The sequence below is a fragment of the Dreissena polymorpha genome, chromosome 2, assembly GCF_020536995.1.
Source record: "Dreissena polymorpha isolate Duluth1 chromosome 2, UMN_Dpol_1.0, whole genome shotgun sequence".
In the NCBI taxonomy this organism is placed as follows: domain Eukaryota; kingdom Metazoa; phylum Mollusca; class Bivalvia; order Myida; family Dreissenidae; genus Dreissena; species Dreissena polymorpha.
The window spans coordinates 115,429,154-115,444,314 of record NC_068356.1 but is presented as its reverse complement, the minus strand read 5'-3'; the positions used below and the strand labels follow the sequence as shown (position 1 = coordinate 115,444,314).

Sequence of the window (15,161 nt, the reverse complement as noted above, 5' to 3'; positions counted from 1 at the left end):
ATGATCAAGTTGGACTAATTTATTAAATTTATTAAGTAAATACATGTATATTTCTTTGGGACAGTTGATATGCCAATGGTAAAAGTGGTTATCCATCTACATGTATTTCAATTTCAAATTACTCCATTGTTTTGTGACACTGACTTAAAACTGCTACCTTAATTTGTGCTATTCAATTAAAAGCATCACAGAATTTCAATGATACCAATGTTTTAAGGCATTCATCATTTGATCAATGGAATGTAGAATGGCCCATAAAAAGGCATAACAAGATGTTCAAAGACTGGCCTTGAAGATTGACAAGGGATTCTAGACCAGAAGGGAAGTTGGCAAGAGTCCTCTGTGTGTTGCGCATGTGAAGCATCTGTAGGGAGGTCATGGCAGGCACTTGTCTCAACTGAGCGTGTACCAGCGGGTTGTCATTTAGTATCAGGGTCTGCAGGCTTGTCAGACGACGCATCTGGGGTGGTAACGTCTCTGAAGAAACAATAAGCAATACAACAAGGGCTGTTTCTAAAACATGCATGCCCCCCTATATGGGCTATAATTTGTAGTAGCAGCCATTGTGTGAATACGTTTTTTGTCACTGTGAACGGTGGTGGTGGTGGTGGTGTAGTAGTAGTAGTAGTAGTAGTAGTAGTAGTAGTAGTAGTAGTAGTAGTAGTAGTAGTAGTAGTAGTAGTAGTAGAAGTAGTAGTAGTAGTAGTAGTAGTAGTAGTAGTAGTAGTAGTAGTAGTAGTAGAAGTAGTAGTAGTAGTAGTAGTAGTAGTAGTAGTAGTAGTAGTAGTAGTAGTAGTAAAAGTAGTAGTAGTAGTGGCAGTAGTAGTAGAAGTAGTAAAAGTAGACATGGTAGAATAAGTGGTGGTGGTGGTGTTGGTGGTGTAGTAGTAGTAGTAGTAGTAGTAGTAGTAGTAGTAGTAGTAGTAGTAGTAGTAGTAGTAGAAGTAGAAGTAGTAGTAGTAGTAGTAGTAGTAGTAGTAGTAGTAGTAGTGGTAGTAGAAGTAGTAGTAGTAGTAGTAGTAGTAGTAGTAGTAGTAGTAGTAGTAGTAGCAGTAGCAGTAGCAGCAGCAGTAGCAGCATTACAATACCAATACTTAAGAAAGATCAAATGGAAAAAGGTAACCTAGCACTGGCAGTAAATATGGGGCTAATTTACAGGTCAGATTTGGAATCTCTGCTATAAAATGAGATTTTGAATGAATTAAAGGGAGGCAAATCTGTAATTAAAAGAACATGCATAAACCGTAGTTGTTTCCCTTGTTTGAACCATGCTAAATCCTTAAAATGCCTATTTCCAGTAACTGTGACCTTCACCTGTGACCTTTGACCTAGTGACCTCAAAATCAATAGAGGTCATCTGCGAGTCATGATCAATGTACCTATGAAGTTTCATGATCCTAGCCCCAAGCGTTCTTGAGTTATCATCCGGAAACCACCTGGTGGACGGACGGACGGACCGACCGACCGACATGAGCAAAGCAATATACCCCCTCTTCTTCGAAGGGGGGCATAAATATAATATATATACCCTTTATCTTTACATAGTGATTGTTTTAAATAACCAGACAGAGCAAAGCAAGTTTTTCATTAATAACCCACTCCATCCGCTCAGATATAAAGATACTTATTTGGAGATTGTGATTATAATACACACCACATGCTGACATTCACGGTGGAAAAAAAGTGCTCAAATCAGGAATTTATTGATCCTCAGTCAGTATTAAAACAAATTTATAGGAAGACAAAAACTATAGCAACAGGAAATTGACACAAATTAGGTAAAATAACACGCAGATCTAGTTCAGTAAAACTACCACAGCTTGAGTTTTGATGATTTTAACATGGCCACAATTTTTGGACACATGTTCTTTGCAAAATAACAAAAGCAATTCTAACATTGAACAGTTGAGTTATCTACAAAGTAAGCTCCTTGGAGAGATTATCATTGAGCAGTTAAAAGGTTAGTGTTGCAGTGACACTTCTGAACAAATGCAATCAGTAGAGGCAAGATATTATTTTATCCCATTTTCACCGCGACATTGACGGTATAACACGTTGTGGAATATACTTGCTTGTATTCAACACTGTGGACTACTTTTTAAATGACGTCATGCGATATGCGCTAAAATTAGGTCGATATTGTTTGGTTCATTAATCGAATTTTAAGATCACCCATTAGAAGAAAATGTGCATATTTTGCAGAAATATATATATATGACATATTCACCAAAAGAAATGTTGAAATAAAATATAAAATTACACGATTTTTGTTTTGTTATTTTTTTATTTATATTTACTTTACCACTTAATGATTTTTCATAAGAAACAAAGTCTACAAAACTTAAGCTTCAAAATTATACGACCTTCAACCTTTAAATCTAGTCATATGACATAATTTTTCGCCATCCGTATAATGAATCAGCTGATTGATGGCGTCATAAAATGACATACTTATTGCGTCATTTTCCCCATTTTTTTGACGATTTATTATAAACGCGACTCATTTCACATGTTTTCTACATGTACTGTATGTCTACATATCTAAATTGTCAATTGATCACATTTTTCTTATTTCGTGTAATGTGCATTGTTTATAACCAAAGCATATACTTTTGACATTTAACTTAAATATTAAGAATGTACAACAAGCCATACACATATCGCACAGTTCATGAATAATCTGCTATGTTTGCTTTCCTATTTAATTCACGTTAGGCATAGAGCTGTGTAAAGTATAAGATGGTAAAAATAGCACCACACTGGAATTGGGAACGTCCCATTTTGTACACAGGTATTTTCTACTCATTTATCTGTTGTGTACTGGAATGTTTTCCATTCTTTGTGTATTTATATATTAAATTATTTTCTCGTACAATAAGGGCATTTACCATAGATAAATAAAACATTGTGCAAGTTTAAACATAATTATGTTTGTATGCAGAAATCTGCAAATGCAACCGAGTTTACCAACGGCTATTATTAGATAAACTGCTCCGGTTCATTTGAACAGCAGGAATGTAGAGTACATGACGTAGCGTGTGACGAAGAAGAAAGTTTATCGCGTTCATAAACTCATTTGAATAAAGTGATAGAATGGCATAAGGGTCTTTATTTAACTATGCTAAAATAATTATTAAAGACCCTAGATGCAAAATCGTCAATTATTGAGTTAAATGGATTATTAGATGGATTTTAAATGATAATTAAAGGTAAGATACTAGTTCTTACGTGTTTTGATTTTTGTTTGTACTTTTGTCGTTCCCTGTTCTCGGGGAAAATATTTTAACATGGGCGCCATTGATGCATCGGATCACACACCGCATACCCCTAACATTATATAAAAAACACGTTCTGCGCGTCCTTAAATTCGTCGTCCGAAGTCGGAAAACGTATTGCCCTGTATATTTTGTCAAATAAAGTGTCAGTCCCTGCAATTGTCTGTTTACTCGTCAAAATTGTCAAGGTCTTCGATAGCTAAAGAAACTTCAGCGTACAGTTTATTTAGTATTGACAGACCTGTACAAAGTCGCGCCAGTCAAAAATCATAAAAAGCGACATTTAAAGTTATGGTAGCCAGAACTAGGTCGTCGATGGTGTACATGTATGTTGACATCGACAGCATTTTGTCAGGAGCAATCGCCGCCATATTGGATTTTGATCATTTTCTTTCGAAAATAAAATAAATTATAGTAAGTAAAATCTTCTTTTCGCGGTCGTAATGTGTTAAATTTCACATACTGCGTAAAATTGAATGTAGGCATATGGTGATATTTTTACTTGTTTTACAGTTTGTGTGTGAATTTTTTAAAGACTATTTTGCGTACCAGAACAAATACATGTATATCACTACGCATGGTTACATTTGTTAGATTTTAAGCGCTTTTATGACTGAATTTAAATTATTGTTAAGGTTATTAGATCTATTTATGTTAAATGTCACGTTGATAAAATCAAATGGGATAAATAGAATACTAGGATTAGCGTTGAATACAGAAGGCTCGCGCTTCCGGCGTTCTAAGCCTCGCAACATAAACTTCTCTGTATTCAACGCTAACCTAGTATTCTCTATGACCTACACTATGAACAGATGGCAATACTTGCTCCACCAAGACCACCCAACCCCTCAAAGTTTGCAGTGTATTTCAGATATGATTGAGCCTGTTTGTGTCAATAAAACACAACTGCCACAAAACATTCTCCTTCATTTAAAAGTACAGGAAGTAAACAACTATGAATGTAATGTAAATTGACTCATGAGAATGTTTGCGAGCATATATTCTCACTTGGAAAAGATCTAAACAAGATAAGGAATGTTCTGACCTTGATACAACAGAATATTGTATACAAAGCAGTAGGAGATAAAATGATCAAAACAAACAGGAGTGTCTGACAGAAGGAATGACTCTGTACGACACCTTATATCTACATTCGCTCTAATGTCTGCAGACCAAAATACTTATAAATTGAATGCATACAAAGGAAAATACATGTACATTGCGGTGATAAGGGCCCTCATTACTGGAGCTTGTGTGCTAAAATACAAATTGAAATGAGCGCAAGAAGCTGATCAAATCACTGAAGAAATACCAAAAGTGTGCAAATGTAGATATGATGGCATAAATGGACACATAAATATGCTGGTGTCTTCTTGTGTATTGACACGAACTGCTAAAACGGAAAATTCAAATAGGCAGAGAACAAAATATTCACATGTATGTATGCTTTTTGACTCCAGTTCGCAAGAATGTAATAAAGGATTTCATTAAGTGTTAAACTATTTAATGGTTAAGAAAATGTATGTTATCTGATGTATTTATTTGTTCTCACCGAGGTTATTATGACTCAGGTCCAAGTAGGTCAGGTCTAGCAGGTTAATGAACAGCTGGTTGGGAAGCATCTCTATGCTGTAACACAAAATACAAATGATAGCACCTTACCTGATTGACTTTTAGTGTACCTCATGATAAATAGGTTATTAAGATGTTATTAAAACATTATACCTGTATGTATTAGCTAGATGACTATACAGTTGACAGGGTAAACTCTTTTTTTACATTTTTTTCATAAACAGGTAAATTTAACCAGAAAATAATATTCAAATATTTACATTACCCTTACTGCCTTACACACATAAAAACCTGACAATAAGGATTACTGGATATACATATGACTCTATCAATAACTCTATATTCACGTATAGTTGTTACTTTCATTGTTTGGCAATCATTAACACACTTTAAGATATTAGCATGGAAAACATCCTCACTCATTTGACTGCCCAGGTGAAATTAAAATAGTCAAATTAGCACCACATAAAATTCCTGAAATTTTTGCCAGCTAAACTAAAGTACAACAAAATTTGTGTTTGTCAGAAACACTATGTCCCCTTCTACGCCGCTTTGAAGCTATATATTTGACCTTTGACCTTGAAGGGTGACCTTAACCTTTCACCACTCAAAATGTGCATCTCCATGAGATACGCATGCATGCCAAATATGAAGTTGCTATCTTCAATATTGCAAAAGTTATGGCAAAATGTTTAAGTTGGAGCAAACAAACACACAAACCAACCAGCCAGCCAAAAGACAGGGCAAAAACAATATGTCCCCCACTTTAGTGGTGGGGGACATAAAAATGCACATGCCCTCAAAAAGATTTAAATTACATCTGATCAATACACAGTTACAAATGCCCTAAAAAAAGTTTAAATGACAACTGACCAATACCCAATTAGAAAATGAGAAAGACCATGATTAATATATACATGTATACCAAGCACATCAAATATATCATACAACTACCTTTGTAGGACAATACAGTGCAACATTTATTTCGTGCAAAAAAGAGAAACTAACTTGTTATGACTAATATTGAGCACAATGACACCTTTGGCATTTTCTAATTCTGGTGGAACTTCATTTAATTCATTGTGGCTAAAATCCTGCAAATAAAATGTGATAACATACCAGTTAATCAATGTGCGATTAAAATCATCAGTTTATAGAGAACTAAGAATTGACAGATGTTCCAAATCACACTTACCAAGTACAGGAATTTCTAGGAATTTGAAGTAAGGATTAGTATACTAGTAAGTGTTTTTTTAAGAGAAAAGTGTGATGTAATCATTGAATAAACGCCTCTAAAATCTGTAACAACTTGGCATCAGAGTGCGTTAATAAATTAAAAACTCTTTAACATATCTGCCCAGACGATAGCCCTTTCTTTGTATTTGTAGCTGTTGTATTAAATTTTAATGTAAAAAGCAACACAGGTTCTTTAGCTAAACTTACTGTCATAAATAATAAAATGACAGTAGTTAACTTACAACTACAGAAAGGTCTTGCAGCTGGAACAGCTTTTTAGGGATCCCCTTATCTGTGAGTTTGTTGTATCGACAGTTGATCGTTCTCAAAGCCGTAAGATTCTTAATGTCCTTCCCGAGAGTTGTTATGTTGTTCTTGATCAGCGACAAATGTTCCTACAAAGTATCATAGAAACTTAATTGTTGAATGTACATGTAAAAAACAAGATTTTTTCTCAGTTTAAAGCTAACAGAGAATTCACCATCATTAATGAAGTTTATTTCCTTCAGATGAAGCCCAATAGGTCATTGAGACAAACAACATTAAGAAACCAACAAAGTCATGAATGAAACATGACATTGCCCAAACTAGTTTGCCTTACCAAAAAACTTTTTTTTTAAACAAAATATTATTATAATGCAAACTGAAGTGTAACTTAAAATCTGATTGATTGAAACAAACATGGTTTGTAATGAATAGTTGAAATGAGAGTCACCATCTTTTTAAGGTTCCCAATTTCTTTTGGAAGCTCTTTGAGCCCAGTTTTGTTTAATTTCAGCCAGCGTAACCCTGTCATGTCTGCCACATGTTCTGGAAATTTAGCCTCCTAAAAGAAAACAATAAACTCTACTTACTATATCATTCAAATTCAGAACTTAACTTTCTTGAAGCACTTAATATTTCAATATTAATCATATTATTATTTGAAATTGTACTACTATTGACAATAACTTTATTGATACAATCACAAAATACAATGAACAGTTTTTTGTGTTCAAATTCAGGGCCAGTATAGGTTAAAAGTATATATTTTTTTCTCAAATGGGATCTAAACATCCAAATTGAAGTTTTTTTTATATAGATCTCATCATTTTGAACCAAAGAAAAAAAAATAAAAATAATTAAAACACTTAAATTATCAATTTTTAAGCTTTTATAAGCAAGACAACAACAACACTAATTTCCCAATTTTAGTCAAAACGCCACCATTTTTCCCAATTTCAAGGGACCTGGCCTAATTTTAGAATTGGTAACAAAAGAAACAACACTAAAATAAATTGTTTTATTAACAAGAAGACACCAGAAAGCTTTACATATATAACTACAGTCCACTCTCGTTATCTCGACATCGGATATCTCAATATTCTCGATATGTTGAAGTAAGCTCAATGTCCCATTTTTTTCCACTTCTTTATCTATACAAATAAACAACGCTTATCTTGATTTGCTTTATGTCGAATAGTTCGATATGTCGATATAAAATTTTGTCCCGAGGCCCGATTTTACATGTATTTACTGTGGTTTATCTCGAAGTGCGAATAACTGTCCCATGCAGTGTCGGCAAAGGTGAGACATTTATTCTTTGATACTTCACCGTCCGGCTTCACCCGGCTGCTCCGGATACTGTGCGGTAGGAAATTGATCTGTTAATTGCATCAATCATGAATGATCACACGTGTAATGTCGTTAGCCATTAACACTTAAGTAAGGCCTGTCACTTTAACATCAATGCAATTAATACACAGCCTGCCGAAAGGCCGAAAGACTGAATTCTTCAAGCCTGTATCTAGATCTGGGGATGTTGAGTAATAAAGATAATAAAGATAAAAAGACTATTGCCAAGCAATATAGTCCCCTACCGGCTCCACCATTGTCAGAAATTCAACCATTGTCGGATTTTTGTTGTTGTTGTTGCCATAGCAACCAGAATTTTGAACAAAATAAAATGAAGTGCGTAATGTCCATATTGCCATCTATCCATGTTTCAAGTTTAATGACAAAATATGAAGAACTTTTAAAGTTATCGTAGGATCCAGAAAACCACCATTTTCAGCAGTATTTTAGTTGATTTGTTGCCATAGAAACCAGAATTTTTGACATAGGAACAAAATAAAATGATGTGCATAATGTCCATATTGCCATCTATCCATGTTTCAAGTTTCATGAAAAAATATTAAGAACTTTTAAAGTTATCGCAGGATCCAGAAAAGTGTGACTGACTGACGGTCTGACAGACAGAGCGCAAACCATAAGTCCCCTCCGGTGAAACCGGTAATGGACAATAAAGACAAGACTCAAAATGGCTGTTCATTTTTGTTTGATCCTGTACTAATAATCGATTGAATTTGCATTTCAAACTACAAAATGTACATGTACAGTATAGTATTCCAGAACGTGATTTACGCATGTTCAGATGGAAAACCCTCGTCTTTATTGGACCTCAATTGCATCATAACTTTAAATAGCAACATAACCAGATGTTTACTGGACAGTTTAGAAAAATTATAACCACTTGTGTTCATGCAATTCTGTAATTCTTAAAATGTCATTTTAAGCATTTAAATAGCAAAATTAATTGTGCCTCGTTAAAACGCGTAAATATCAGGTAGAGAGTATTATGCCACACGGTGACGGCTTTAGTTAGACCACTTACCAGGTATTTAGATGTTAAAAACAAGGTAAATTTTTGTCTCATTTTGTCTTTGAAAACGCCTAATCGGATATCTCGAACTCTCGTTATCTCGATATTTTTTTTTGTTCCCGCCGACTTCGAGATAATGAGAGTGGACTGTATTTCATAAGCTTTTTTTACATATATTTGAAATAGTTATGTGGTCAAAGTTTTGTCAACTGAGGCCTAGTATTCAGGGATTGGGATTGCCATTTTTTAGATAGAAGATACTACTCCCTTGACTGGGACTCAGGGGGTATGACTAGATACCAAAAAAAGTACTGTTTTTGCGAAAACAGTAAATTTACCGAAAATAGATTTCCCACCTTTACATCGTGATAAACTATGATTTTAATAAATGTTTACTCCAGTACGCATTTAAATGATGCTATATATTAATTCTTTCTTTTTTATAATAAACATTTTATTCCTGTTTAAAAAAATGGAAGCATTATATAATACAAGGACATGATACCGAAAACAGTAAATTTACCGAAAACAGTAAGATTTCTCACCTTTACATCGTGATAGTGGCGTTGAACTATGATTTTAATAAATGCTTACTCCAGTACGCATTTAAATGATGCTATATATTTATTATTTCTTTTTTATAAAAAACATATTATTCCTGTTTAAAAACGGAAGCATTATATAATACATGGACAAGATACCTAAACAGTAAATTTACTGGAAACAGTTTACATCGTAATAGTGGTGCATTTTTATGACCGGATTAAGGTCATAAAACCTGGCAGATGAATCCCTTAGGGCAATGGCCCATTTCATTTGCGTGATTCGGTTAAAAACCATGTATGCCCATATTAAACAAATGGTTTCCCACCTGTGACAAATACTTTTCAGTATATACGGCTGTTATTGCACCTATTAATGCTTATAGTATTTCAACAGTACTGCGCAAAATTATTTGCTGCTGACAATAAATTATTAATGCAAGAAAAAGAAGTTGTTGTTGAATTAAACAATGAAGGATCAAATACGGACCATAATTATGTTTGTATATCTCTTATCTCACAAAGGATACAGCTATCCGTACATATGAACGAACACACGTTACAATTGTCAATGGGCATTTATTTAGAAAGATGCAGTACTGAATGTCCAACTTCTTATACCCAAATAAGTCGGTCTGATTTTCTACACGAAAAACAACAATGTTTGTTGATGAAATTAAAGGAACGATCATGGAAATTGTGAGAACAACACAAAAATTATACCAATCAGGTTCTTTAGTTGTTCTCTAATTACAATCCCTTAATGATCACAGGTTAATATTTATAGAAAATGCAACACAAAAGAACATACGAATTGGTACGATAAACAAACATTGCCGACTTTGCTACTTATATATTAATGTGATCAATTATGACACCCATTTGCTATGCTGTTTTTGGTAACTGTTTTCGGTATTTTTTTAGTATTTATTTGTTTCATAGTTTGAATTACACAATGTAGGGTTCTTGGAATAATAGACTTCTATACAAATTAATAAAATAGAATTGGTAAAGTATTATCGATATCTATTTCTAACTAACATTGAATACACACTGTTTTCGTATATTTGTTCACTGTTTTTAGGTGAACATTTTACTGTTTTCGTAAATGCAAAAACTGAATGCAGATTTTTTTTATTAAAATAAATTTTATTAACAAAATTTAACATATATATCAGGGATCTAGCAATTGGGCGAAGTGGACGATTAGATAGCCGCTGCTTCCTATTATTGGCCCGGCTAAATCCTGGCAATTATCATATCCACAGCACTATCAAAGTGGCTTCTGTTTTTTAGCGACTACACGCCGTGTCAATCAACTGACCGAATCGACGAAACTCCATCCCTGGCGTAGTTAATAATCTATTGAAAATTGATAAGCAACCATTCACAGCGCTCGTCATACTGGTATTTGGCAGGAATCTCTCTTGACCAATCACAGCGTGGGTTACAAACTCCATTTCGGCTAATAGAAAACATGACGACATGGCAAAACACTTTGTTAATTGATGTCAATTATCGCATTCAGTGTCCCCAAAACAATGTGGATTAAAAGAATGTTGGTATCTATGTATTAATTGGTATCTGTTCTTGGTAGACAGGTATGTATATTTTATGCACTGTGCCTGTATTGTCCGTTTTCCACACCGTGAAAACTTGCTTTTCGCGAGTAGTAGATGCCTTAAAATGGTTACTGATGGGAAAAGATGAGTTGATGCAAACAAAAACTGCGAGCAATTAACGTAACAGTATGTCACCAATTATGATGATTCTTAATACTCATGTAACAGGGTATTCACTCTGACACTAATCCTTTAATATTACTAACCCATGCAAGAATGTGAGCGAGTGTCAGTGTGGGTGCTAAGTGGTGAGTGAATGAGTTACTAACACTGCATGTTTTTATGTGAGATGTTTTAACTATAGAGTTTCAATGGTTTTATACCCTAGTCTATGATCATTCCATCATAAAGTCTCGTAAGAGATAGATGTTGGCATTTTCCATTTGTCATCATATATTTATTTTAAAACTTAAGTCCTCCGGTCGCTGGTGAGTTTACTTTTATTGTTAATATAATTACATTGTATTGTATTGTATTGCTTATTGTAATATAAATGTATTTGATTATTATGTATTTCATTGCAATGTTTAATTATTGCAATTTGAATTCGTTATTCATAATTGTTTTTGTATTTTTTTTCAGGCCATCATTTTCAATATTATAGACATCTATAAAATAAAGAATATATACGACAACCCACTTGTGTTCTCTATACACAACCCGGCTACAAATGGCGCCCAACGTGAATTTTTGATGGTCAGGACCTAAGCAGGAACTAAAAAGCCCAGGAACGTATCGGCTGCCTCTTAGAGGATAGATCCCCACTGTCCACAAGTCTACAGCAGACGATATCCACGGCTGTCCAGTACATCCTGGAGTTCCATACCAACGGCTACAAACGACGGATTCCTTACCGCAGAGATAAAACCTTTATCCAGATAGCCAGGTTACCCGGCCGAATTCAACCAGAATTCAACAGCTGAGAGTTTGACGTACTCCTATGGTCAGACTAGAAAGTTTGACTCTCATATTTCGCTTGTCAAAATATTATTTGCATTTGTGCCACTCATGTGCATACATGGACTTGCTTTTGCAAGTATCAAACTTTCAACGTTTGAGTGAACCCCAGTGACATTAAACGACGAAGGACCAGAACCGTTACAAACGATTTCCCGCGTATATGTTACACCACGGAGCATAGCGTATATTGTCATCTAGAGTCCGCTGTTACACTACAGTGACCGAGTGAACTGAACCAATCTGTGGACATATTTTATTTTATGTAATTTTTTAGTGTTTTAAATGTGTTTTAAAGGATATTAGGATATTTGGAACAGAAATTGTATGTAAGTACCTGAATTTGTTTTTGAATCTTCCAATACTTGGTATCATTTTATATTTTTTTATATTATTCCAGCAATATTCTGTTATAATTGCCTATTAAATTTAGAGATATTGTGCATGATTTTGAACTCTCATTATTATGCAGATTTTCTATGCTTTGTGGATTTGAATCAATTAGGATTCTTTAAATGTGATATAATTTGAAAAAAGTGCTATTATATCTCACGTTTGGAGTATTCCGATATATTTTGTAGGTTGGAATTTAAATTGTGTATTGACCTTTGACGTCACCTTTTTTTGTGTAGTCCACATTGTTGTTGTTAAAGCTACAACGGAAGTCAATTTTGGGAGTAAAATGTTTGTCAGTTTATAGGAAATATCATTATTTTTTTTTAAAGAATAGTGTTTGTGTAAGTGTTAACTTGTACATATTCTGCATAACTGTGATATTTTTCTTTTGCATGAATTGAAATATAACAGTTTATTTAAATTGTCTGTATAATCAGATTATTTATTGACAGTAGACAATAATTTACTTTAATTGTAATTTCGTTTCTTTTTGAAATTAACTGAGGTTATATTACGGTAAGTTTTGATTTTTGTAATTTGTGTGTCTTACAGAAATGTAATTAACAAATTAGATATGTGTATATATACTAACAACTAATATTAGTAGATCACCATCACAGAAAGAGTATTTTGCACATACCCTGTTATTTTTATTTTGTAAAGTCTCTATATTGATTAAATTTTTGATTTCCAAAACAATGTCAGACACTGAGAAGGTAGAAGGTGCTAAAAATACCAATGTCATAGCAGTAGAAATGTCTGAAAAAGACATGATTGAAAAATTGTTGGCTTCAGGTGACAAAATTTCTAAACCCGAGTCTGAAAAGCCTTCAAATACATTGAAATTTGTGGAAAATCCCAAAATACTGCATTCAACTCCTTTTCCATTGAATCCTGAACATATGTTGTCCTCTGGAGGTGCAATTCCCAAAACTTTATTTCAGAAGTTCTCTACTGCACAGGCAAATGATAATGATAGTTTGCAGGAGAATCCTTCTTTAAATGCTCATATTCAGTCTTCTGTACCAAAGTTGCCAATGTTTTCAGGAGATGAGCCTTGTCCAAAAGGAAAAGTGTCATATAATGAATGGCGTTTCGAGGTCAAATGTTTAAGATCTGATAATCAAATCTTTTGCAGGCAATAAGAAGGTCAATTAGAGGCCCAGCAAGGAGATGTGTGATTTCTTTGGGCGAAAATGCAACTGTTGAACATATTTTATTTAAAATGGACTCATTGTTTGCCATTTCTTTTGATAACAATAATGTTATGCAAGAATTTTTCAATTCTTTTCAGCAGCCCGATGAGTCTGTCACTGCATTTGCCTGTAGACTTGAATACATTTTGACTAGCTCAAATGAAACTCTTAAATTGAGTCCTGAATACAAAAATGAAATGTTGCGTTGCAAATTTTGGACATCCCTTTGTTCTGAGAAATTAAAATCTCAAACTAGACACAAGTTTGATGCAATTTTGTCATTTGAGCAGTTAATTAGAGAAATAAGGGCAGTAGAACATGAAATGTCCCTCGGCCCTGTTGATTCACAGTCAGTTAAAGCAAAAAAGGTTCAGCAAAGTGTTGTTTCTGCTGATTCCTCAGATTTTGAAATCAGATTAAAATCTCTGGAATTGAAAGTGGAAAACCAGTATGCATCTGTGAACAAAAAGCTTGATAAATTATTAGCAAATTGTTCAAGTAAGGGACAATCAAGTTTTCAGAAGGTAAGTAATAATTATTTACCTCAAAGTTATAGAGGTCAAAATAGACATTTTAATGACCATGGCAGAGGTCAAGGTCTTAAAAACCGTGGTCAAGGCCAGAGTTTTAGAGGCCGTGGCAGAGGTACATATAATGATACATCTGCTAGTCAAAACAGCCAGAAATTTCACCAAAAAGAGTAACCGCTTCTGTTGCAGGCCAAACAAATGCTGGTAAACAAACTGGCCAACACAAATTGTATTCCAGAATAGTGGGTGAACCAATATTAGCAAAATTAGTATCAATGGATGTCTGTTCACAGCATTGATTGATTCTGGTTCCATGGTTACCACTATTTCTGAGACTGGTTTAAACTCTATGAGTGAAAAAGCTGAAATTTTACATTTAGACACACTTGGTTTAAAACTTTGTACCGCAGATGGTCCTTTGTTGAAGTACTGCGGGTATATAGAAGGTACACTGTGCATTCCTTCTATGTCACATATTGCTTTGGATGTGCCAATTTTAGTTATAAAAGATAACTCTTGTTACAGAGATTGTCCTGTAATTGTTGGCACCAATGTTATTAGACTCATGCGTGATATGGTTTCCCAGAATGACAGTGATGTCATTCCTGAGGAATGGAACATTGCCATTGCATCATTGAATGTGACGTCATTTGCAGCCAAACTATCTAGCAAAAGACCAGTTAAACTAGGCCCGTATGAAACAGTGTCTTTGAATTGTGTGGCTAGAGGGGTGAATCATGCTATAGCCAATGTAGTTACTGAAAATCATGATCCTTCAGCTAATTACTCTGTATGCCCAAGAGTAATTAAAATGCAACAGCATGGCAATTGTTGCAAAATTTCTGTGAAAGTTTGCAACATGACTGGCAAACCCATTGTTTTAAAGCCAAAGTCACATGTTTGTCAGATTTCTGAAGTTGAGGTCATAGAACATTTGTCCTCAAGTTTTCAGAATGACTCTCAACAGAAAACACCAGTAAATGAGTGTACCAATGACCTTGGAGTTAAGATTGATACTGAAAATCTGACAACCAAACAAGTACAAAGGGTTCAACAAGTGCTAGGAAATTGGTCACAGGTGTTTTCCAAAGGTCCTACTGATATAGGGTGTACAAATCTTCTTAAACACAAGATTGTGTTAGAAGACCCAACCCCTTTTAAGCAGTCATACAGACACATACCCCCAGGGTTGTA

At 34.3% G+C, this 15,161-nt stretch overlaps 1 protein-coding gene across 1 annotated transcript in view; it reads right to left on the bottom strand.

The window, feature by feature from the left end:
• The window catches only part of LOC127868601 (protein flightless-1 homolog), a 65,498-nt gene that overhangs the window by 32,323 nt on the left and 18,014 nt on the right, over nucleotides 1–15,161 (bottom strand). The window contains exons 2-6 of the mRNA XM_052410479.1: nucleotides 6,799–6,909; nucleotides 6,326–6,478; nucleotides 5,856–5,941; nucleotides 4,828–4,904; nucleotides 289–477 (exon numbers count right to left, since the gene is read on the bottom strand). Coding sequence (XP_052266439.1) covers nucleotides 289–477; nucleotides 4,828–4,904; nucleotides 5,856–5,941; nucleotides 6,326–6,478; nucleotides 6,799–6,909 — 616 coding nt within the window. The remainder of the gene's footprint in view (nucleotides 1–288; nucleotides 478–4,827; nucleotides 4,905–5,855; nucleotides 5,942–6,325; nucleotides 6,479–6,798; nucleotides 6,910–15,161) is intronic.